At 37.6% G+C, this 26,837-nt stretch overlaps 1 protein-coding gene across 2 annotated transcripts in view; it reads right to left on the bottom strand.

Moving 5' to 3' along the window:
- LOC150104741 (short coiled-coil protein homolog) overlaps positions 1-26,837 on the bottom strand; it is a 95,469-nt gene that overhangs the window by 35,538 nt on the left and 33,094 nt on the right. For both annotated transcript variants that reach the window (XM_090395922.1, XM_090395921.1), the window contains exon 3: positions 4,426-4,536. In XM_090395922.1, coding sequence (XP_090252048.1) covers positions 4,426-4,536 — 111 coding nt within the window. The remainder of the gene's footprint in view (positions 1-4,425; positions 4,537-26,837) is intronic.

Raw genomic sequence — 26,837 nt, 5'->3', positions numbered from 1 at the left:
CAGCTCTCAGATGCAAACTGTAGACTAAAATACACAAAGATTATTGAAGAAAAAATGAAAGAGTTTGAGAACAGGAATCAAACCTTGGAGATTCAGTGGCAAACTCTGAAGAAAACATTGATTGATTCTGCCAGAGAGGCATGTGGTGAGGTTGTCTGCAAGGATAAAAAAATCAGAACTCCCTGGTGGACACAGAAGTTAAATTGGCAGTGAAGGAAAAGAAGAAATCATATCAAAAGTTACTGGCTAATAAGTCAGCTTTTGCTCTTAGAGAATACAGAGACAAATGTAAGAAAGAAAAATATTGTGTAAAACTAGCTAAACAAAAGTCATGGGAGGACTTTGGCAAGAATACAGAAAATAAATATCAAGAAGGTGGCAAAATATTCTGGAGGTTGTTGAAGAAGCTAAGGAATGGAGGAAAGAGTGCTGTAAAAGGAGTTAGAAATGATAAAGGTGACATGAAAACAGAAGAAAAAGATATCCTTGAAGTATGGAGTAATTACTTCGAAAAACTGCTAAATGAAACAAGCAGTGATGACAGCACAGTGGTAAAAAACACTCAACAGGCATGCAGTCAGGAATCCATATCCATACTTGAAGTAGAAAAAGCCATCAAAGGCTTGAAATGTGGAAAGGCAGCAGGAGTAGATGATATTCGACCAGAAATGCTGAAATATGGGGGTATAAGAGTCTTACAGTGGCTGCACTGCATAGTTCAGGAAGCCTGGACAGAGGGACGAATTCCCAATGATTGGAGTAGAGCTCTCATAGTACTCATATATAAAAAGGGAAATAAAACTGAATGTGAGAATTACAGAGGTATTTCCCTAGTGAGTATTCCTGGCAAGATCTATGCAAGTATACTTGAGAAACAGTTGAGAAGAATTGTGGAAGAAAAGCTTGGTGAAGAACAAGCTGGATTCAGGCCAAATACAGGCTGTCAGGATCAGATCTTCACTTTACGACAAATAGTCGAGAAAGCATGGGAATATAACAGAGATCTGTATTTAAGTTTTGTCGATTTGGAAAAGGCATATGACAAGGTGCCAAGAGAGAAGCTATTCAATACGCTACAGTTATATGGTGTCAATGGGGCATTATATCAAGCAATACTTAGTCTTTATTTGAGTTGTAAGTCAGCAGTTAGAATTGAAGGAAGTACAGGAAGATGGTTTAATGTTAAATCTGGTGTGAGACAAGGATGTACATTATCCCCTCTGTTATTCATTATCTATATGGATCACATTATGAAGGAAAGTGGTATTAAACATGATATCAAAATTGGAGATGTTAATGTCAGCTCTTTGCTTTATACGGATGATGTTATACTTCTAAATAAATCTGCTACAAGTCTGCAGGATTCTCTGACTAAATTGTGTAGCTGTTGTAATAGATATGGTATGAAAGTCAGCAATAAAAAGACAAAGACAATGAAAATAGGCAGAATCATTGAAAATGTCAACTGTATTGTGAATGGAGAACCTGTGGAACAAGTGAACATTTCAGCTACTTAGGCACGATTGTTACTGAAGATGGTAAATTAAATATAGAAATAGACAACAGAATCAGCAAAGCTGGTATGGTGGGAAGTCAATTGAATAAATTCATATGGAATAAGAGAGAAATTAGTCAAAACACTAAATAATCTGTATACAAGACAGCGTTCAAACCAGTTTTAACTTATGGATCTGAGAGCTGGGTCAGAAGTAAAACACTTGACCAAAGACTAGAGATCGCAGATATGAGAGTCCTAAGAAAGATCAGAGGCGTGAACAGAATGGCATGAATGGCAATATCATATATAAAAATGAGGATATTAGGAAAGAACTTGACATTGTCAGCATCCAGGAATGCATTAACAGAGCTAATCTCAGGTGGTATGGTCACTTAAACAGAATGGGAGAGGAAAGATTAGCAAAACAAGTGTTCTCTGCCAGGATGGCAGCAAAACAACCCAGAGGAAGACCAAGATATAGGTGGATTGATACGGTACAAAGTGCCTTAGACGATAGAAATATAAGATCTGATAATGTTGGAGTCTTGACAAATAACAGACTGATTTGGAGGAAAATTGTAGATAGAAAGTTAGTAATGATGTAGTTTTTTTTCATGTAGTACTATCATATCCTGTACACCCCTTGAGGGTACATGGCAGGAATTTGATGATGATGATCTTGCAAACTTGTAGCGGATTTATTTAGAAGTATAACATCGTCCGCATAAAGCAAAGAGCATACATTAACATCTCCAATTCTGATATCATGTTTAATACCACTTTCCTTCATAATGCGATCCATATAGATAAAGAATAACAGAGGGGATAATGTATATCCTTGTCTCACACCAGATTTAACATTAAACCCATCTTCCTGTACTTTCTTCAATTCTATCTGCTGACTTACAACTCAAATAAAGACTAAGTATTGCTTGATATAATGCCCCATTGACACCATATAACTGTAGCGTATTGAATAGCTTCTCTCTTGGCACCTTGTCATATGCGTTTTCCAAATCGACAAAACTTAAATACAGATCTCTGTTATATTCCCATGCTTTCTCGACTATTTGTCGTAAAGTGAAGATCTGATCCTGACAGCCTGTATTTGGCCTGAATCCAGCTTGTTCTTCACCAAGCTTTTCTTCCACAATTCTTCTCAACTGTTTCTCAAGTATACTTGCATAGATCTTGCCAGGAATACTCACTAGGGAAATACCTCTGTAATTCTCACATTCAGTTTTATTTCCCTTTTTATATATGGGTACTATGAGAGCTCTACTCCAATCAACGGGAATTTATCCCTCTGTCCATGCCTTCTGAATTATGCAGTGCAGCCGCTGTAAGACTTTTAAAAACCATACTTCAGCATTTCTGGTTGAATATCATCTACTCCTGCTGCCTTTCCACATTTCAAGCCTTTGATGGCTTTTTCTACTTCAAGTATGGATATGTATTCCTGACTGTATGCCTGTTAAGTGTTTTTTTACCACTCTGCTATCACTGCTTGTTTCATTTAGCAATTTTTCGAAGTAATTACTCCATACTTCAAGGATATCTTTTTCTCCTGTTTTCATGTCACCTTTATCATCTCTAACTCCTTTTACAGCACTCTTTCCTCCATTTCTAAGCTTCTTAAAATGAATTGTTCACCAATTCATTTTAATGGATGACACTAGTCAGTCCCTTTTTCCAGACCTTGTAGCTCAGTGCATCCATTAAGCATAATGCCTCCCCACACATGATCCTAGCACATAACCACTAGGCCAACTAGGCTCGCATGGTAAGCAGTACCACTTTCATTCCAGATCAAGTGTCGTCTAGAATCAGAGGAATGACTAAAATGACTCTCATTGTAAAGAGTACATTAGTACACTAGTCTCTTGTTCAATTTTTATATAACACCACTGAAAATGTGCTCTGTGGATAAAGGGATGCAGACTACAGGCCTTCAGGCATATCGGCCTACTTGTCGCAGACATCTTGCCACAGTTTGTTTTTCCATACCTGTGATTTAATGTAGTTGACCTGCTGTGATGCTTTGATTTTGTTTTGCTGCTATAACCAAAAATCTGTTTTCATGCTCCATGGTAGAGCGAGGCCAACCTCCTAGCAAATGTCTGGAACACTTTCCACTGGTTTGAAATGATGCTGTGCAGAGCCTGGAATACAGCGCTATGCGAGATTCCAAACTCTGGCAATATCAGTAATTCTGTGGCCCTCTTCAAGCTTTCCAGTAATTGTTCCCAAGATGAATTATCTAGATTAGAGGTTCTCAACGTGTGGTACACGTACCCCTTTAGAGCTCAAAAATCGCTAGATCTACTAACAAAGTCACTAAGTTGGCAACACCAATACTGATTAATTTCTGAGAACTGGGTGACGAAGCACAGTGCTGTTGTTCATGTCTATACATATTTGTTAAATTGTTTATGTCATTCTTTGTGCTTATTGATATATGTGATTTATGAATACAGAATTTAATGTGTGTGTGTATGTTTTATTTTATTCCCATTGTTATACTATAACTATAGTTTTATTTATCTATGCAAGGGGTACACCAATTACATACACATTTTCAGCGGATACATGAAGCATAAAAGGTTGAGAACCACTGATCTAGATGTCTCGGAGACATTACAAGACATCTAAGATTGAAACTTTATTCCTTCAAACACGATTCCCTTAGTGCAGTAGTTTCAAAAATTTGAATGTGTACCTGCTTTCCACTCGAAATTGAAATTGTCAATTATACAAATTGCCACAGGCTGATTCATATGAATTTGCAGCTGTAATCTTCAGAAATATTGTTAGTCTTTAGGTTTTGAACACCAGTGAATATTTTTTGTTAAGTATTATGCTCATAGCATTAAAACAAATTGGTATGTCAAAACATTAATGAAAAAAAAGTAAAGTATGGGACTTACATGAAGGGGCTGATCCATTGGTACCATTCATATACGAAAAAGGCAAGGGCTCAGATCTCTGATCAGATCTTATTGTAGGTTCCAATGTAATTGGAGACTCAACTTCACTTTCTGAAAGATATTTCAAATTGGATTTATGCTTCACCATCCTACATAAAGCATCATTCACATTTAATTAAATATGCTCTAGTAATAAGGTTAGGTAAACATATAAAGAAACTTTCATCAATCAAGAAGGATGTGTTAATAAATCATATGTGACAATAGCAAAATAAGTTTATAAGCTGAATTAGCTGTATTTTAGAACTAGAATCATTGACTCACAGAATCATAGAAAGATAACAAAAAAAAATTCTGTCTTAGGAATTCAGGGATTTAACTACCAATTATAGTAAAAGTGACATAAATGAAAGCACAAACTGCAATTACAAAACAACACTAAAGACACGAGCATAATTCATCTCTTATCATACTTGATAAGAGGTGAATTTCCACTTTTCTAAGGATCATCTTCATCTTCTTGCAGATCCTTAAGTGTTCAAGGTTCCTGCTTTAGACAGATCTGTTATTACATCTACTTTGAGGCACAATAAAATCTACATCCACAATCATGGCAAGTCAGGACTGCCAAACCATGCTCTAAATATTTTCTTTCATTCAGGTTTAAATGGAAAAAGACAGATGTGCTGCATAATATGTGTGGGAAACTGTTGCGAAAGATTTGGGAGACAATCATTCTAAAACCATATTTAGTCTTAAGTTGCACATATACTGGGCACACACTTTTCAATCTTGAAGATATTTCCTTACTTGTATGGTATATATTAGATTTTATGACATTGTAGCAGCTTTAATATCTATAATTAAAGCTGCTACAATGTCATCTATAATTAAAGCTGCTACAGTGTCATCTATAATTAAAGCTGCTACAGTGTCATCTAATCTAATATATATACCATACAAGTAAGGAAATATCTTCAAGATTGAAAAGTGTGCCCAGTATACGTGCAACTTAAGACTAAATATGGTTTTAGAATGATTGTCTCCCAAATCTTTCGCAACAGTTTCCCACACATATTACGCAGCACATCTGTCTTTTTCCATTTAAACCTGAATGAAAGAAAATATTTAGAGCATGGTTTGGCAGTCCTGACTTGCCATGATTGTGGATGTAGATTTTATTGCGCCTCAAAGTAGATGTAACAGATCTGTCCAAAGCAGGAACCTTGAACACTTCAGGATCTGCAAGAAGATGAAGATGATCCTTAGAAAAGTGGATGAAGGCTGCTAGCTGGGTATGTGGTTTGACATGTAACATGTAGATTATATTTGTAAGAAACTTAAGCTATCTTTTCAGATGTACCCTGGATGATAATTACAATAGGAATGGATTGGAATGGAGGGAGATGCATGATATTTTGTCTATTTTATAGAGATCAAGCTGAAAAGGTATTATGAAGGTACCTGCATTCAATGGCAAGGATGATGTAATAAAAAAAAAAAATCCTACCTTTGGGTGTTAAGTTCTGAGGATGCTATGCCATAAACCAGTGTTTCCCAACCTGTGGTCTGTGCACCCCCGGGGGTCCGTGAGTAATTCAAAAAGAGTTCACGGGATAATTTATTTTCATTAAACTTTATCTTATCATGTTGCTCACACCTGGCCTAATTGATATGTTCATGTTCTTCTGAATATCTCCATTTATAACAGTATTGCATTGACATAAATGACACATTTAGTGTTGTAAAGTTGTAATTTATTACTTCATCTTTATGATACGTAAAATATAAACAATTTCCATTTTGGATTTTATGGGGGTCACGGTGAATTACCATTCGCTACAGGGGGTCCGTGACATATTAACATTCCCTACAGGGGTCTGCGCCATATTAACATTCATTACAGGGGGGTTTGCAACATATGAGCATTCGCTACAGGGGGGTTCGCAACATATGAGCATTCGCTACAGGGGGGTTCGCAACATATGAGCATTCGCTACAGGGGGGTTCGCAACATATGAGCATTCGCTACAGGGGGGTTCGCAACATATGAGCATTCGCTACAGGGGGGGTTCGCAACAAATGAGCATTCGCTACAGGGGGTCCGCAACATATTAGCATTCGCTACAGGGGGTCCGCAACATATTAGCATTCGCTACAGGGGGTCTGCAACATATTAGCATTCGCTACAGGGGGTCCGCAACTTCAAAAAGGTTGGGAAACACTGCCATAAACAATTGTACCAGCACTAGGAAGAGTGCTGATGTGACTGCTTATGTAAGCGCCTTCCAGTGCAAGCAAATTTTTTTTAAACAGAAAAGGATAACCATTTGATAGTCATGTAACTAGTGTGTCTAAGAAGGTGAAATGGTTGCTAGTTTTCCCTCCCCAGTGAAAAGTTAAAAATGGCTGTTTAAATACATTTAAATACACTAAAAATGTATCAGGGCCAAGAGGCCAAAAGTGCTAACCACATCATCTACGAGGTAGGTTCCAAAAGTTTCTGACCTGACATACAAAATTCATGCCAATTTTAAATTGCCGTTCAAGACAGATAGCACCATCTATGGTGAGATTACTGTAACAGTTTCAACTCTCTACCTGCATCATTCAGTTGGAGACACTCGCTTGACTAACATGTGGCATGCTAAGTGGCTGTAATGCTAAAAATCGAGTACCACGCTATGATAAAGTTTTTCACCAAAGAAGGGCTTTCTCCAAGTGCTATCAAACAGCAATTGGTCGATGTTTATGGGGAAGCTTCTCCTTCATATTCAACTGTGAAAGAATGAGTTAAACAGTTTCACATAGAAAGCATCGAAGATGATCCTAGTGATGGTCAGCCTGTGGAAGTGATGACTGAGGAAAATGTCCTAGTTGAGGAGGAACTGCTCGATAACAGATGGCTGAAGTTCAAAGAAATCTCAGCAAGGTTGGGACTTTCTATAACAACTGTCTTTTGCATCATTCACGAGAAGCTTCACATGACAAAGGTAAGTGCAAGGTGGGGTGCCTCAACTTCTCTCTTCAATTCAGAAGCATCATCATGTGGCCTGTTCCTGCAAGTTTTTAGAGCTTTGCCAAGGGAATCAAAGAGGAGTGCTGGAATCCACTGTCACCAGGGATGAAACCTCAGTCCTTATTATGATCCTCTTTCCGAAAGGGAATCCATGGAGTGGCACAAGCCAAGGTCACTCAGTCCACCGAGAAGATCATGGCAACAATCATTTGGGATTGCTGGGGAATTCTCTTGATTGATTTAAAGGAAAGGAATACTACTGTGAATGCAGAATATTATGCTTCATTCCTGCACAATGCCATAAAGAAGAAGAGACAACGAATGCTGAGTCATGGTGTTCACCTGCTTCACGACAATACTCCAGTCCATAAAGCAATTGTTGCAAAGGCTGGGGTGAAGGACTGTGGCTTTCAATCTCTTGAATGAATGCCACAGTCCTTCAGCCCAGATCTAGAATACAGTGATTACTACTACTTCTCAAAACTGAAGAAAGACCTACAAGAAAGAAAATTTGCATATGACAATGAGGTGAAAAATGCAGTTTTAGGCCATTTTGCAGACAAAAGTACAGACTATTTTTTCAAGGGCATCAAAATGTTAATTCAAAGTGTGTTGAAGTGAAGGGAGATTATAGGTGGTGCCTGCGAATAAGTAATGTTAAACTTATGCTCCTGCATTTTATCGCTTTAAGTGTTTTTTTTGTGCAAAATAAGCAGCAAACGGAAAAGTAACAGAAGGTACTAAGCAGCTGATTACTTCAGTACAACCTCGTAAGTACCCATAGTCCATTAAATCTGCTATATTTTACAACTAAAAAAACAGCCACATGAAAGCGCTATGCCTACCGTGCGAAGTAAAGATGGTGGCAACAATGGAATATTATCGAGTCCCATCAGCGAAGCGTCGCCGATCACCAACAAAAACGAATGACATTATAAAGTGCTGTAGCTGTGAAACCGAAGTCAAAGAAAGGCAAAAAGGTATATTGTGTGATTTCTGTTGCAACTGGTTACATATTTCCTGTGCGAAAATAAATGAATCGGCGCACAAGCTTTTTACCGATCTAAACCAGCCCTACTTCTGTACGACGTGCCTCCCTTCTGTAAAACAAATCCTGAACCTAGGCAAAAGAGTCAATAACCTTGAGCAACAGCTTAATACCGTGATCGATACCTTCTCCTCCAAAATCAAAAAGTTGGAAACTAAGCTCGAGATGCTCAATGACCAGCACCTGTGCCTGCTAACGAACTTCGTGAACTAATCACATCATCGGTACACGAGTCACTCGAGGCCGAAAATAGGAAACTCAACGCTGTTATCCTGAACTTTCCGACGGAAAATGGTAAATCCTTAAAAGAAGACATCGGCAAATTTGCAGGAGAATGCAATTTCGATCCCAGAAATATCGTCAAATGCCATCGTATCGGACCCATAAACAAAAGAAAGGATGGAATGAACTTTCCACGTCTCGTGAAAGTGACCTGCGAACTCACCAATAAACACTACCAAATTTATAACAGCAATAAACAACAAGCTAAAGGACACTTGCTCCCACTCGCACATAAGTGCTCGATCTGATTTAACATTTGCCCAGAGAGAACAAAGACAACTAGAAGAAAAACATCAAAATGGAGACAATAGTTGGGTGATAAACTACAAACAATCCAAACTAGTACAAATACCAAGTGACATCACTAAGGACACCAGTATGCAGGCACTGCATAGGAAACGTGCAAGACCCTTGGGGTCAAATCCATGTCTCACAGAACTATGCATATCCACTTCACCAACATCCGTAGCTCCAACCTTAATAGCATCCACTACGATCTGCAGTCCACCAAACCCCGCCTACTCTTTTTAACAGAAACTCAAATCTCACCTTCCCCTAGCACTATTCATCTCAACCTTCCTAACTATACACTATTTAACTCCTTTTGACCCTAGGGTGGCACCTGTGCATATATCTGCTGACATAGCCTGCCAGAGAGCAACTAACTTAGAATCGCCCGACTTTGACCTTCTCTGGCTGACGATATCCCTCCCCACTCAGTCAAATTCATCTACTGTCTCTATCGCTCTCCTAATAGCACCAATCACTCTGAGCTCTTTCATTTCCTCTCCTTAAAAGTTGATTTTCTCCAGTCCCACTCTCCTAACAGCAAAATCATCCTCCTGGGTGACTTCAATGTCCATAACACCAATTGGCTTTCCTCTTCCAGTTATACAGATCCTGCAGGCAGAGATGCTGAAACATTTGCAGTCACTAATGACCTCACACAAATTGTTCAAAAACCGACCTGAATACCAGATAACCCAAACCACTCCCCAAATACCCTAGATCTCTTCCTTACTAATGACCCCTCCAAATATGCAGTGAATGTAGTGAGCCTCCTGAGCAATTCTGACCACAATTTAGTGCTCATCCCCCCCCCCCCATGCAACAATGCTCACACAGTCACTCCCACACAAGAGTAGTTTGGCATTATAACAGTGCCAAATGGGACAATCTCCGAGACTACTATGCTTCATTCCCATGGTTAGACTATTGTTTCCGGTCTTCCAGTCCAAACATATGCACTGAACACATCACCAAAGTGATCCTCACTGGCATGAAAACATACATTCCCCACACTACTCAGACCTGTCGTCCCCTTACTAAATCCTGGTTCTCCAAAAAATGTGTCAAGGCTGTACAAATGAAAAATCAGGCATATCACAACTGGCTCAAATCAAGAACCCCCATCCTCATTGAATGCCTATACTGAAGCTCAAAACAAATGCAAGAAAATTATCAATACTTCCAAAACAGAATTTGAACGGGCCAAAAGCAGGAAGCTTGCAGCCTGTCCAAACGGCTGCCATGCCTTTTGGTCTCTTGCCAAGGCAATTGGCCGTAACTTTTGTCCTACACTATTCTCACCTCTATCATACCCAGATGGCTCAATAGCAACATTGCCCATAGAAAAAGCTAATCTCCTGGCATCACACTTTGCCTCCAATGCACAGATAACTGACAATGGTGTTAGATCTGAAAAAGGCGACTTCAAATTTTACATGATGTCACCATTCCAGAATCTAACAATTAACAAAAAAATATATATGCATACTTATCTTTTAGCGCAGTGTAACTATGTTTTTTTTTTTTTTGTAACACCATCTTGTATGATAAACTGTGAATTATGTGAATTTAAATTAATGTATCTACATACCTAGCATGAATGTAAGTCAGCAAAAGGGACAGATATGAGAGAAATCATTAGTGAAATATTATAAATGAAAGAATGCGTATTATTCAGCAACATAGGGCAAAGATCGCCCTAATACTACAAGAGCAGCGTAAGCACCTGCGGGCATCACATCTAAGAAGACATCATGACACATACGTTCCCGGAAACAAGAAGTCCCGTATGTTGATTGGTGAAGTCACCCAGCCTGAGACCAATGGGTGAGATGATAAGAGAAATTCAAACTTGGAAAGGTGGTGCTCTAGGGGAGCGTATAAAACCCGCGACACGGAAGTAAATCACCCCGTTTTTTCTTGTTCCTGCATTTCTCTTCGTGTGCTCCAAGAGTTCATCGCAGTTCAGCTCTCATTTTTGAGGACTGACTTACGAAAGGATCTGGCATGGCACCACAGCAGATTTTGGCAAGATCAACCGTAGGCCGTCAATCAGAAGGTCATCAACGTAAAACCTTAGCAGAGAGATAGCGCCCAGCTCAGGCGAGCACATGTAACCCACATGGCGATAAGATCGAGACAACCAGAGTCGTAACAAAGAAGGAAGGATGGAAGAAAACCGATAAAGAATAGATAAGTACTCTCACTTGTTCTAGCTCCTTTTGAGAATCAACTAACAGTGTTAAGAGAATGCATCTTAAAATATGTAAATGGAAGAAAGAGTGAAGAACTAAGATTTATGTAAATGACTATGCTTTTGAAATGAACTTTAAGAACTTTCAGTTAGATAGAGATTCTGTCATAATTAATCCGAGAGAGATTATTTATGTGTTAAAATGCCTAAATGTCCAATTGAGCTGTAATTAAGAATGTATTATATGTTGAGTTATTGAATTTGCTAACATTCTGAAGTCAATGCATAATGGTTTTAAGAGTGAGAGAGTGAAAGAATGGTAGAAGCTTAAATTAGATTTGATAGCTACTTTAACTTGTATGGCATTATATAATGAGTTTAATAAATATTTTGATTCCTTACTTACATGTGTTTCTGATCATGATGACTGACCCTGACTCTTCATAAAACATCGAACCTGTGATCGTGTGTGCGCGTACGGGGATACCCCAAATGAAAATAGTAGGGCACGACTAAAAATAAAATAAGCCAGAGGACCCAAGACTTCTAAGAATTCAGTTAACATTATTAGTGACACCTGATAATCTATGTTTATCCTAAAGGTTAAGTTTATCTCTAACTTTAAGACCCAAGCTGGCGCAGATAAAAAATAAATTTTGCCTGAGTGACTGGGATAACTCATAGAATTCAGGGAACAGGTAATCTCTGGTGGCCCTTAAAAGGTTAAGTTACGTAAGAAAAGGTATAAAAGAAGCGAAACATAACTAAAATTAATGAAGATCACATAACAATGACGCAACCGACTTAACAAAGAGGTACATGCGATAGAATTTCGTATAGCGGCTGAAGTAGGAAAGGATAAAGTTAATTATATTGCCTCGATATATCAATATCAGAGCTATACGATGCAACAACAGCAAATGCCCCCCTGTATCCTTTTGCCAAAAACACATCACAAACCTGTTGTCGAAATTAGACATTCAACTCTCAACTCCTAATCTACCTTGAAGGTACCCGGCTATTAAGCGACCACCAGTACGGATTCTGTCAAAGCCATTCAACAGGAGATCTATTCTCATACATCACCCATCACTGGACAAACGCCATGGAAAAATTCGGTAAATCCCAAGTATTTGCACTTGATATCTCCAAAGCCTTCGACTGAGTCTGGCACAAAGTCTTAATAAGCAAACTCCCATCATTTGGACTGACTCAGGACCTCTGCAGACGAACTGCCAACTTCCTGTCTGGATGCACACTATGTGTGATGGTAGACGGCTCCCTATCCTCTCACCATCCAACTAATGCTGGAGTCCCACAAGGTTCGGTTCTCTCACTGACTCTCTTTTTTCTATATATATCAATGACCTACTTCAGTTGACCTCTAACCCAATACACAGTTTTGCAGATGACAGCACATTAAATTCCTCCCTTTCATTTGACAAACCCTACTCTACACAACTCACCTCAACCCACAGAACATCAACCACCACTGCCCTTAATTCCGACCTCCAAGCCATCGGCCAATGGAGCTCAGATAACCTCGTCGATTTCATCGCTAGTAAAACCCAGTTCTGTCTTATCTCTCACAAAAAAGAATCATTTTCCCCCAGCATTGTTTTCGATAACACTTAAATTCTCAGACAAGATGAAATTTCTCTTCTCGGAATTACCTTGACATCAAGCCTCTCCTGGCACAAACACATCACAACCATTGCATCCTCAGCTTCCAAAAAACTAGGTTTTTCTCTTTTGCTCAAGATGCTACTTAACCTCTAAACAGCTGTTAAAACTAAAACTATACAAGTCACAAATCTGCCCAGCTCTCGAACTGCTCTCACATCTGGAGTGGGGCTCCAAAAAGCTCCCTCAAAATGCTTGACTCAATACAGAGGAGAGCAATTAGACTAACAAATCACCCATCCCTCACCAACTCACTCCCCCCACTTTCACATAGACGCTTGGTCTCTAGAATCTGTATATTCTATAAATATTTCCATGGGAAATGAAACAGCATCAATAATTCCCCTACCCTGTACTAAACCCATTGGAACACGTACAGCTGCCGTCCAACATCCTTTCACAGTACACCTTGAAACTCACAGAACAAGTTTCTTTTCCTCCTCATTCATCCCTGCTAGTGCAGTATTGTGGAACAGTCTTCCCCAGACGTATTTCCCAAGGAATACAACACACAGGCGTTCAAATCAAATGTAAACAAGTTTCTCCTTTCGCAACCCACCACCCATATATGGTACTAACGTACTATAGGTTGACCAGCCAACTTCCCGTATATGTGCCTAACATTAAAAAAAAAAAAAAAAAAAAAAAAAAAAAAAAAAAAAAAATTTTTTTTTATTCATATGGCATTTCCCCCTGTTCCTCCACCATCACTTAGGACTAGTTGAGCCCTCCTAATGAGGGAATTAAGTACATTTTTATGACTGTAGATTCGTGTATGTCTTTGTTCACGAGCCAGTTTGCTGTTCTGAGAGAGAAAAAAAAACCTAGTTTCCAGATGAAAAACCCTCTACCTCCATATGAGACCGACTAACACAACTTTAGTCAGAAGAGATCAGATAGGGTTCCTCACGTCATGGACGGGAATCGAACGCAGGTCTTTCCAACAAAAAGGCTTCATCTATAATGTCTAAGCCATGGAGGCACTAGGAAGATTATGTTGAAAAGTGACACAGTTCTTTTCTTTCTATCACCTCTAAAAGTTAGTCAGACTGGAAACTTATGGAACCACCCTCGTGCATAGTACAGACAGACTGTTGGTTTATGTGTAGCTATGATGAGTGCTTGGTTCTCTAGAAATTCAATACAGAAACTGCCTAGAGGAAGGGGGAGGACTCATTATAGTCCCATCTAGTTGTTTAATCTGACTAGCATACCCAGATTAAACAGCTGGGTTGAGCAGCATTTCTATGGTAATCAGGACAGGTAGATCATACTCTGGATATTCCTTCACACAGGATTAAACTTAAGAATATAACTGTGATGCAAAGAAGTGGTTATAGGTCTGGGATACTACTTTTTATTTTTTTTTGGAATTATCATTAACTACAAAATATGGCTGTACTAATCTTCCAAAGACCTTGGAGATATATTCCAAATACATTCAGCATGACTACTCTGACTTAACTCTGTTTTTATCCAGTCCTTAGAGGATACCTTGGTAAGGCATTAGTTCCTTTTACGAGGGGAGGGGGGTCTGGAAAGTTCTGATAAACATCTAGAACAAAATGATATTAAAGCAACTGATATAACCACAAGAAATAATATACTAGTAGCAGAGTTCTGAAGTAGTAGCTTATGTTCTTATAAGGTTTAATGCCTTAAATTTTTTTTTAAACTTGATTTAGTATTTTTGGTTTGAAAAGCATGTACATATAAAACATCTTCAATCTTTCCCATTGTCAAGAAGCATAAAAATAACTGTTAGTTAAAAAAAAAATTATCTTTTTTTTTTTTCCATGTTGAGACATTACACAAGAGGTTGATAAAGCCATAGTACATTAGTATTGTGTAGAGGTAGTGGGTTGGGAAAGGAGGAACTTGTTTACATTTTATTTAAATGACCGTATACTGGATTCCCTGGGAAACACAAGGAGAGGGGGGGGGTAGGTTGTTCTACAGTGCAGCAGATGAGGGAGGAGAAAAAGAAACTTGATCTGTAGGTTTCAAGGTGCACTGTGAATAGATGTTGAGCAGCAGCTGCATATGTTCCAACGAGCTTAGTACTAAGTGGGGGATTACTGATGATATTTCAGATGAACATTTCCCATCGAAATATTTGTAGAATACACATATTGCAGAAACCAAATGCCTATGTGAAAGTGGGAGGAGTGAATTGGCAAGAATTGGGTGATTAATAATTCTTACTGCTCTCCTCTATATTGAGTCAAGCATTTTGAGGGAGCTTTTAAAGACCCAACCCCATATGTGAGAGAAGTATACAATAGCTGAGCAGATTTGTGATTTGTATAATATTAACAGCTGTTCAAGGGTGTAATAATTATGATTATGATGCATTTATGCCAGGAGAGGCTTGATGTCAGGGAAATTCCAAGAAGAGAAATCTCAAATTGTCTAGAGATTTGGGTGTTATCAAAAATAATACTGGGAGAAAATGTTTTTTTTTTTTTTTTTTTTTTTTTTTTTTTTTTATGAGAAATAGGACAGTGCTAGGTTTTACTAGCATTGAAATTAACGAGGTAATCTGAACCCATTAGAGGATGGCTTGAAGACAGGAATTGAGGGCAGCAGTGGGTGATGTTCTGTAGGCTGAGGTGGATTGCGTGGATAAAGGTTTATCATAAGAAAGGGAGGAGTGCAATGTGCTGTCATCTGCAATAGGTCACTGATATATAGAAAGAAGAGGGTTGGTGAGAGCACAGAATTTTGTTACAAAATTAATAACGGAAAAAACTCACGTATAAAGATTATTTAATAGTATAATTTTCACCTGTGTGTCACAGGCATCTTTCAGTACATATTAAGCTCAAATTAAACAATAACTGACAATTCCATAAAGCGCCACCTAAGTAGCTGGTGTAAGATAACTAAAAAGGTCAATAAATTTCCTAAAAAAAAAATCAATACAATAAAAAGTTGAAAGATTAGCTGATTTGTAAAGTACTATCTCCCATAAAGGAGACAGACATAAGCCGTCAGATCTGTTTAAGTTAGGAGAATGAAGCAGAGTTTCACATGTTTCTTTATAAAGGCGTTCCATGAGGAACCGACTTTTGTGAAGAACTCTTCTTTCTCCAATGAACTCTATGTCTAGTGAAGATGGCATGTTCTGCAAGTCCAGACTTTTCAGGTTTAAAGTATTCAATATAAGATTGGTGTGCCGAGTAGAGGCAGATCTTCCCGTTTGTCCGAAATAAGATAATCCACAAGAGCATGGAATCTGGTAGACACCTGGATGATTAAGATGTGGAAGCTTGTCCTTAGGAGAAGTGAGAAAGGTGGAGATTTTTCTAAACGGTCAAAAGGCAACAAAAATATTCAGTGGTTTTAAAAGTTTTGCTATACGTTCACTGATGCCTTGTACATAAGGGATAGGAATGCGCATTATTTCTTCTGTGTTTGAAGAGGAAGACATATTAAAACTACTCAAAGTTAAGTTCTTTTAATGAAGCAATTCTTATAACCATTAGATAGAAAGTAAGAAGTTATATATTGTAGTTCTTTCTGTAAAAGATCGTCTGAAGACCAAAAGGAGTGGACCTGGTGAACCAGTGTTTTAATAGTTCCTGCCTTTTGACTGGGATGGATATAATGATTCCGCATGGATATAATGGCCTGTATGAGTCTTCTTTCTATAAACTGAGAAACGTAGGTTACCATTTGGTTGGCGAAGAATTAGATGATCTAAAAAGGCTAACTGCTTATTTGATTCTACTTCTAGGGTAAACTTGATCATAGGATGAAGTGCGTTTAACTTAGTGAGAAATTGTTGAAGTTCATCCGAAGAGCCATTCCATACAGCAAAAATGTAATCTACATATCTGAACCAATGAGTAGGTCTGGGAGAAATGTTGTCAAAGATACGTTGTTCAAAATGTTCCATAAAGAAATTGGAGATAGCAGGATGAACTTCAACAATTTCTCACTAAGTTAAACGAACTTCATCCTAGGATCAAGTTTACCCTAGAAGTAGAATCAAATAAGCAGTTAGCCTTTTTAGATCTTCTAATTCTTCGCCAACCAGATGATAACCTACATTTCTCAGTTTATAGAAAGAAGACTCATACAGGCCATTATATCCATGCAGAATCATTATATCCATCCCAGTCAAAAGGCAGGAACTATTAAAACACTGGTTCATCGGGCCCACTCCTTTTGTTCTTCAGACGATCTTTTACAGAAAGAACTACAATATATAACTTCTTACTTTCTATCTAATGGTTATAAGAATTGCTTCATTAAAAGAACTTAACTTTGAGTAGTTTTAATATGTCTTCCTCTTCAAACACAGAAGAAATAATGCGCATTCCTATCCCTTATGTACAAGGCATCAGTGAATGTATAGCAAAACTTTTAAAACCACTGAATATTTTTGTTGCCTTTCGACTGTTTGGAAAATCTCCACCTTTCTCACTTCTCCTAAGGACAAGCTTCCACATCTTAATCATCCAAGTGTCTACCAGATTCCGTGCTCTTGTGCATTATCTTATTTCGGACAAACAGAAAGATCTGCCTCTATTCGGCTAGAAGAACACCAATCTTATATTGAATACTTTAAACCTGAAAAGTCTGGACTTGCAGAACATGCCATCTTCACTAGACATAGAGTTCATTGGAGAAAGACAAGAGTTCTTCACAAAAGTCGGTTCCTCATGGAACGCCTTTATAAAGAAACATGTGAAACTCTGCTTCATTCTCCTAACTTAAACAGATCCGAAGGCTTACGTCTGTCCCCTTTATGGGAGATAGTACTTTACAAATCAGCTAATCTTTCCTAACTTTTTATTGTATTGATTTTTTTTTTTTTCTTTTAGGAAATTTATTGACTTTTTAGTTATCTTACACCAGCTACTTAGGTGGCGCTTTATGGAATTGTCAGTTATTGTTTAATTTGAGCTTAATATGTACTGAAGATGCCTGTGACACACAGGCAATAATTACACTATTAAATAATCTTTGTACGTGAGTTTTTTCCGTTATTAATTTTGTATCGATATGTCTACTCACGGTATACCTCTTTTAAAACAGAATTTTGTGAAACCCTGGCATTAGTTGAATGGTGAGAGGATAAGAAACCATCCGCCATCACACATAGTGTGCACCCAGACAGAAGTCCTGAGTCAAACCAAACGATGGTAGTTTGCTTAGTGAGCTTTGGTGCTAGACCCGGTCAAACACTTTGGAGATATTAAGTACAACCACTTGAGATCTGCCAAACTTCTCCATGGCATTTGTCAAGAGATGGGTTACATATGTGAGCAGATCTCCTGTTGATCAGCAGTGACGGAATCCATATTGGCAGTCATTTATTAGGTGGGTACCTTCAAGGTAGTGTAGGAGTTGGGAATTAATGGTTTTTCCCATTAAGACAGGACTGAGGTGAGCAAGATAGGGTGATAGTTGGATGGCAGTAACTTGTCGCCCTTGTTGGGAATAGGTTGAATTTGGACCAATTTCCAGGCTGTGGGATAAATACCAGCGGAGTAAGAGAGTATATACAGGCAACATAGGATAGGAGTCAGTTCTGGTGCACAAACTTTCAGGATAATTGAAGGAATGCCATCAGGGCCAGGAGACTTTTTTTGTGTCTAATTTGGGCAGTATTTTTCTGATCTCTTTCTGGCAAAAGATATAGGGGCATTGAATGTTGGGCATCTGGAATGGTTGGGAGGGGGTATTTATCATTGTCAGTTATGCATGCATTGGAAGCAAAGTGTGAGGACAAGAGATTGGCTTTTTCTGTAGGTGATGATGCAATAGAGCCATCTGGGTATGTTAGGGGTTGGAATAGTGTTGGGCAGAAGTTACGACCAATTGCTTTGGCAAGAGGCCAAAAGACTCGGCTGCCATTTGGATAGGCTGCTAGTTTCTTGCTTTTTTGCTCTTTCCATCTCTGTTTTGCAAGCAGTGATTGTTTTTTTTTTTTTTTTGCATCTATTTCTGGCTTGAGTATAAACTCTAAAGGAGGATAGAGTTCTTGATTTAAGCCAGTTATGGTATGTTTGGTTTTTCATTTGTACACCTTGGTGAATCTTTTGGAAAACCAGGATTTAGTTAGGTAATGGCAGGTCAGAGTACTGTGGGGAATGTATGTTTCCGTGCTAGTGAGGATTACTTTGGTTATAAGTTTGGTCCATATGTTTGGGTTGGAAGGCTGGAAGCAATAGTCCCACCGTGGGAATGAAGCATAGAAGTAGCAGAAGCTGTTCCACTTGGCAGTGTTATAATGCCAAACCACTCTTGTACGAGAGTGGATGTGTAAGCATTGTTGCATCTCCTCCCCGTTGGGGGGAGGTGAATGTAGTGGGTCCCCCCCCTAGTTAATTCTGACAACAATCTAGCGTTGCATCTCCTCCCAACTGGGGAAGGGGGGGGGATGAGCAATAGATTGTTGTCAGAATTACATAGGGTGACCCACTACATTCACTGTGTATTTGAAAGGGTTGTTAATGAGGAAGAGATATAAGGTATTTGGGGAGTGGTTCGAGTTATCAGGTATTCTGGTTGGCATCTGAACAAGTTGTGTAAGGCTGTTAGTGACAGCAAATATTTCAGCATCTCTGCCTGCTAGATCTGCACTGCTGGAGGAGCAAAGCCAGTTGGTGGACATTAAAATCTCCTAGGAGGATGATTTTGCTGTTGGGAAAGTTGGACTGCAGAAAATCAATTTTTAAGGAGAAGAAATTAAAAAGCTCAGATTTGTATCAAAGGAGCGATAGAGACAGCAAATGAATTTGACTGAGTGGGAAAGGGATATTTTCAACCAAAGAAGGTCAAAGTTGGGTGATTCTAGCAAGGTATGGCAGAACAGATGTATGCACAGTTGGGTCGAAAGGAGTTAAAGAGTGTGTAGTTTGGAAGGTTGAGATGAACAGTGCTGGGGAGGGGGGAGGTGAGATTTGATTTTCTGCCAGAAAGAGTAGGTGGAGTCTGGTAGACTGAAAATGGCAGTGGACACTTTAAAGTTTAGTTTAGGCCACAGATGGTGGTGAAGTGGATATGCAATGTGAGGCATATGTTTGACTGCAAGGTTCTTGCACATTTCCTATGCAGTGCCTGCATATTGGTCTCCATAGTGGCTACTAGTGGCGTCATTTCATTTATGCACTAATTTAACTTGCTAATAGTCGATGATCCAACTGTTGTCTCCATTTTGACGCTTTTCTTCAAGTTGTCTTCGAAGATAGCATCCTTGTTCCCTCTGGGTAAATGTTAGGTCTGGCCCAGCATGTACGTGTGTGTTTCGGGGCAAGTGTCTTTGAACTTGTTGTTGATCACTGTTATTAATTTAGATGTGCTAATCTAACAGGAAATCACCAGAAATAACTAACTGCACTGCACTTCTTGGCTGCAGGTAATCTGCTAAGCACAACTAAGCTACCTGTGCTGTTCAGAGCCTGCATACCTTTAATACCCATGCAAATTTCAGTCAGTATGCATGCACCTGCATACTGCTTACTCTATGTTAAGAATTCACATTGATTCCTAGTGGCAAACTGTGTATGGAACTGCATTTCTGCATTATTGTTTCACATTCCTTCTTTTACTTGTAGCAAAATGATAAAACTGGATCACCTTTATCCTACAGCCAATTTCTTTTCATAATCTGACTGTGCTTTCTATATAATACTCTTAAATTTTCTGGCCTTGTACCTTATATTGTTCATAACTTGGTTGGCTGACTGATTTATATTTATTGGTGCAAGGACAGAAAAGGTCATACCGTACCATATTAAAGGTTACAGCGGTACATAAGTTATTAATAAATAGTCAAAGAGATAAATTAGTAAATAATATGTACAAAAAAAAAAAACAATTTAAGCAATGCAGTATCTACATATAAATAGAACTGCTAATCAAATGTGTTTATATAAATTAATTCTTTGTGAAAAGTTAAAAACATCAAGCAATTTGTTCGAGTCTGATAACATCTGCTTGAGTGTACATGGCACTGTAGTGGGATAAGTAAAATTTTCATTCCTCTCTTATGTGAAGTGTTTGCACTCTGCCAGAATATGACAAATGGTAAGACGACTGCTGCATTTTTTGCCCATAGGTGGGTCATCAGCCCTTAATAAATGACAATGTATAAGATGGCTGTAACTCATGCAGAACCTAGCAATAACTTCCTCTCTTCTCTTTCTACATTAACCAAACTGCCAATGCGTAATTTCAGGCTTAATCTCATGCAATTTGTTTGTCAGTGCTTTCTGTTATGATGACTGCATTGGGTAATTAGCTTTGATTTGTCTGTAGTCTCCACAGACAAATGGGACTGTCAAACAGTATGTTGAAAAAGTGAGAGCTGATCTAGCCGCTGCATATGCAGTCTCATTTCCCTTAATTTCAATGTGACTGAGAATCCAGTACAACTGAACATCATAATTATGGGTCTTCATTTTTGTACAACAGTTGTAAAACTTCACAAATCACTGGATGTGGATTATAGACAAGAGAGGAGATTGCCTGTAAAGAACTCAATGGGTCTGTATATTAGTAATGGTTTTCTATTACATGCCCAAATGCAAGCTGAACATGCAACTGTACAATAACTGCAATCAAGTGGGATATAGATGAATATAGTAATGTCGGGAAACAGCCAACAGAGGTCTCAGATCTTGAAACATCAGTATAGATGGGCAAGTTGACTGCTCTATGTGCAATTAATCAATTGCAGGTAGACAGAAAATGGAATATGAGACTTCTCATATTCCATTGAGATAATGGAATATGAGTTGACAAAGTGAGAGGTTGCAGGATGGAATGCAAACCTGCCATGAAGGAATGCTGTTATGTCTGATGGAGGTAATGTTGTTGTCAGCATTCATATTGAGCTTCCAATGCAGACAAAAGATACTAGACCAAGTAGGATGCTCTGGAAAAGGCTATTTTTAGGGCACAATTCAGACAACTGTTTCCATGTAATTGATAGAGACAGTTCATTTGCTTCAACATAAAGACACCAGTGGCTATCCATATCCCTTATGATGGATGGATCTAGCCATTGCAAACTACACTGCCTTGTAAAACCATGAACTTGAGACTTATAATCCAGCTTTTGAACATAAGTATATGATAAAAACGAAGCAATGAAGATTGATTCACATCCATTCAGCAGAGGATAGAGTGGGAAGGAGATTCTCTTGCACTTTTTTCTTAGTTGATGAACATGGGCAAGAAATATAAGTTTTCTGCCAAAGATGAATTTCAAGAACTCAGCTTCTGTTGCTATTAGAATAACAGTTTATCCCAGTCTTAGTTCAGGATCTGGGTGAAGAGTACATTTTTGGCAGAAGTGTACACAGACATTTTTTTTCTGCTGAAAACCTGATCCCATTACTAAGAGCCCATGGAGAGACAATCACTTACTTGCTGAAGTTGTCTTTCTCATTACCCTCATTGTACAAAGTATTTAATAAATACAGGAAAGTGCCTATGAGACCTATGTTACAGAAGTCTTTTAATATGCCATATCTCTAGGATGTGTCATATCTTTTGCCATGTCAAAGAACACTGAAAAAACCAGATGTTCTTGTTTCAGGAATGCATCGCTTATGCATATTTCTAAACAAAACAAATGATCCAGTTCAACAATGTCTATGAAAACCACATTGTGTACTGGAAAGAGGATCGTTGTTTTCTAAATACCAGAGAAGTCTGGTGTTAACAATTTTCTCAAATATCTTACAAAACCAGCTGGTCAAAGCAATAGTCTGATAATTGTAGGTCATAATCTTAGGCCATGAATCTAGAAACTCTTCCTCTGTAATTATTCTGTTGTATAGTAAGTGAAGGAGATCTACAGAAGATGATGGAAGATATTTATCTTCCATCATCCATTATGATATCTCATTAGGACCTATGGGCACTGGGGCAACTAGTATCTCAGTAACTGCTTCACATCCTTCTGAATTTTTAATAATGAAAGAAAAACTGGAGCAACCTTGCTTGTTTTTGCAAACAAACAAGATCTTTCTGGTACACTACCTTCTGAGGAAATAAAATATGTAAGTTTTAAGTAATATATCAGTGTATAAATTTACTTTTTATTTTTGTGTATAAATGGATTTCAGTAGAATTTGATTTTTTTCAAGAAAAAATTTTATACAAATCTGAAAATGGTGTTGAAATTTGTAGATGAATTTTATTAATCACTGATGTTGAATTCCTTTGTTAATGAGAATTTTTAACATTGGTTTGTAATTCAACTTTATCTTGCCAGTTCATTCTTCCTTCACTTGTGAAAGATTTTTGTGAGTTATGCTATAAAATAAACTGTTTGAAAGAGGGTTATTTTCAAACTGAATTCAGTAAGCAGATATAAAATTTGAAAGTTTTATGACTATGATTTCACTGATTATATAATTGATGTTGGTGTGCAGAAAATTCATTCATAAAAAAAAAAAGTTCTGCAAACAGTGAACTATCTTTCAGATAGTTCACTGAAGTGATTATGTAGAACAGTTCATCAAAAAAAAAAAACAAGTCACTGAAAAAGAATTCATCAAACTGCAATTAACTGAGAAACAGCTTATCAGAAGACAGCAAAAAAAATTCAATTCTTGAAAATAATTTCAGTATTTTAAAAAAATAATTGTTTAATTGATCACTAGTGCAAATTCACAATTTGCTGAAAGTTACAATTGAGTGAGAAGCAATATTTCCTTTCAATTCATAACTATATGAATTGAAAAGAAATATTAAAACACTGATTGATTGAAATTAACATAGTGAGGAAACTTTAAAATTTTGGTATTGAAGTTTCTGCAATCTAGTACTCTAGGCAGTCTGATCTGAGTGAGTGAGGGAATCAGTTTTAACTTTAGTTTGTAATTCAGCTTTATCTTTGTCAGGTTTGGATGCGTGGACAATATCTCCAGTATTATTTAGCTCTCCAAACTAAAATACTGAAGGTTACATTTGCAACTGGCTGCTTTGGTATAGACAAACTTATAGAATTAATGAACAGTCAACAAGAGATCTTCAGAGGGTCCCCCCCCCCCATTAAAACCATGCAAATTTCTATTTCCACAACAACAACAAGCTCAGGCTAAGTAACAATAACAAGATTTCAGGCGAGAGATCATTTGTAGGCTTGTGGAACAGGATTTTAGGCCATTGTGAATGGTTACAATAATATAGAACTCATGGCAAGTTAATAATAAAAGGACTCCAGTAAAATTAATACATTCCCTAACAGTTAAATTTTATATTTTTCACCACAAGAGGTCAATTATGCTAGGGAAGTTAATCGTTTCAATTAACTTCCCTAGCATCATTGACCTCTTTTTGCTTTTTGTAGTGCATTGATGCATATTCTTCTGAAGGTGATCTTTGATATAAAAGATGAAACATATACTTTAATTCTAAATAAATTATTTAACTCAAAACAATAGTTTCGCCTATAAATTTAGTATAATGAGTGCTGCTCATTATTCATTCATGCATACCAAATAAGTCTGATTCTGGTTTGCCATCTAGATTTTTTTTTTTCAGTTAATTCCTTAATTGGTAGCTGAGTTTTTCCCTTTTTGAAATTTAGTTTTTACCCATGCAACTCAGAGAAATGAAACATATTTAGACAGTGCTCTAACACTGTCTAAAATAGTGTTAGCTCCATTTTTCTAAATTACAGAGCTTTTCTCTTCAAGTTTCGATGAGAAAACCCTAATCACAAAGATGAGCTAACACAGCAGTTAATATTTTAAAAAAAAAGTCCTAGAAAAATATCTAGGTTGGCAACAGGAGTAGATGATATTCGACCAGAAATGCTGAAGTATGGTGGTATAAGAGTCTGCTTTCCATAGTTCAGAAAGTCTGGACAGAGGGACGAATTCCCAATGATTGGAGTAGAGCTCTCATAGTACCCATATATAAAAAGGGAAATAAAACTGAATGTGAGAATTACAGAGGTATTTTCCTACTGAATGTTCCTGGCAAGATCTATGCAAGTATACTTGAGAAACGGTTGAGAAGAATTGTGGAAGAAAAGCTTGGTGAAGAACAAGCTGGATTCAGGCCAAATAGAGGCTGTCAGGATCAGATCTTCACTTTACGACAAATAGTCAAGAAAGCATGGGAATATAACATTATTCCCAATATGTATTTAAGTTTTGTCGATTTCGAAAAGGCATATTGCAAGGTGCCAAGAGAGAAGCTATTTAATATGCTACAATTATATGGTGTAAATGGGACATTATATCAAGCAATACTTAGTCATTATTTGAGTTGTAAGTCAGCAGTTAGAATTGAAGGAAGTACAGGAAGATGGTTTAATGTTAAATCTGGTGTGAGACAAGGATGTACATTTTCCCCTCTGTTATTCATTATCTATATGGGTCACATTATGAAGGAAAGTGGTATTAAACATGATATCAAAATTGGAGATGTTAGTGTCAGCTCTTTGCTTTATGCGGATGATGTTATACTTCTAAATAAATCCTCTACAAGTCTGCAAGATTCTCTGACTAAATTGAATGACTGGTGTAATAGATATGGTATGAAGATTAGCAATAAAATGACAAAGACAATGAAAATAGGCAGAATCATTGAAAATGTCAAATGTGTTGTGAATGGAGAACCTGTGGAACAAGTAAAACATTTCAGCTACTTAGGCACGATTTTTAGTGAAGATGGTGAATTAAATATAGAGATAGACAACAGAATCAGCAAAGCTGGTATGGTGGGAAGTTAATTGAATAAATTCATATGGAATAAGAGAGAAATTAGTCGGAACACTAAATTAGCTGTATACAGGACAGTGTTCAAACCAGTTTTAACTTATGGATCTGAGAGCTGGGTCAGAAGTAAAACACTTGACCAAAGACTAGAGACCGCAGATATGAGAGTCCTGAGAAAGATTATAGGCGTGAAGAGATGGCATCAATGGCAATATTATATTAAAAACGAAGATATTAGGAAAGAACTTGACATTGTAAGCATCCAGGAATGCGTTAGCAGAGCTAATCTCAGGTGGTATGGTCACTTAAACAGAATGGGTGAAGAAAGATTAGCAAAACCAGTATTCTCTGCCAGGTTGGTAGCAAAATGACCCAGAGGAAGACCAAGATATAGGTGGATTGATACGGTACAAAGTGCCTTAGACGATAGAAATATAAGATCTGATAATGTTGGAGTCTTGACAAGGAACAGATTAATTTGAAGGAAAATTGTAGATAGGAAGTTAGTAATGATGTAATTTTTTTCATGTTGTACTATCATATCCTGTACACCACTTGAGGGTACATGGCAGGAATTTGATGATGATGAAAGAAAAACAAAAGAAATAGCACCAAAACTCTTTTTAGCTTCTTCTTAATGAATGGTTGATTGTATGTCTAGCCCATCGGTGAAAACATTTTGCTGCTGTTTCTCTTTTTTTACTTTCAATATTAAAAATTTGGAAGGATATGAAGCTGTTGCTGTGATACTAGCAAAATTTCTCTCAAAGTGTCTGCAACAGCTTTGGAATCATCAACAACACATCTATTATGTTCCAAGGTAGACAACTGGTGTGTTTTATATCTACTTTTCAATTTCTGGATTTTATCCCATACAATTTTTGCACTCATTGTTTGATTAATTGATGATATAAATGGGATCCAAGATTGTTTCAACTCTGATGGCTCACATAACATGCTGTGTTCTGTTATGAAAGGTTAAAAGTTATTATAATTGATGTAGTAGGATATCTATGAAATATATCCCATGCACTATCTTGATTTTTTAATAGCTTGTCAGTCTGAGTTCCGCCAAGGGTTTTAAATTAAGTGGAAATTGGGATCATGTTTTTAGAATTGTGGCTATTATTGCCTGGAGAATACAACCTGTTACATGCTTCACTGATAGGTGTTTCACTAACTGACTGCTTGAGCATTACA

This window comes from Typopeltis vanoorti, chromosome 7 (genome assembly GCF_054136105.1).
Source record: "Typopeltis vanoorti isolate ZY-2024b chromosome 7, IOZ_Tvanoo_1.0, whole genome shotgun sequence".
Taxonomy (NCBI): Eukaryota; Metazoa; Arthropoda; class Arachnida; order Uropygi; family Thelyphonidae; genus Typopeltis; species Typopeltis vanoorti.
The sequence above is the reverse complement of the archived record's forward strand: the minus strand, read 5'-3'. Positions and strand labels throughout refer to the sequence as shown.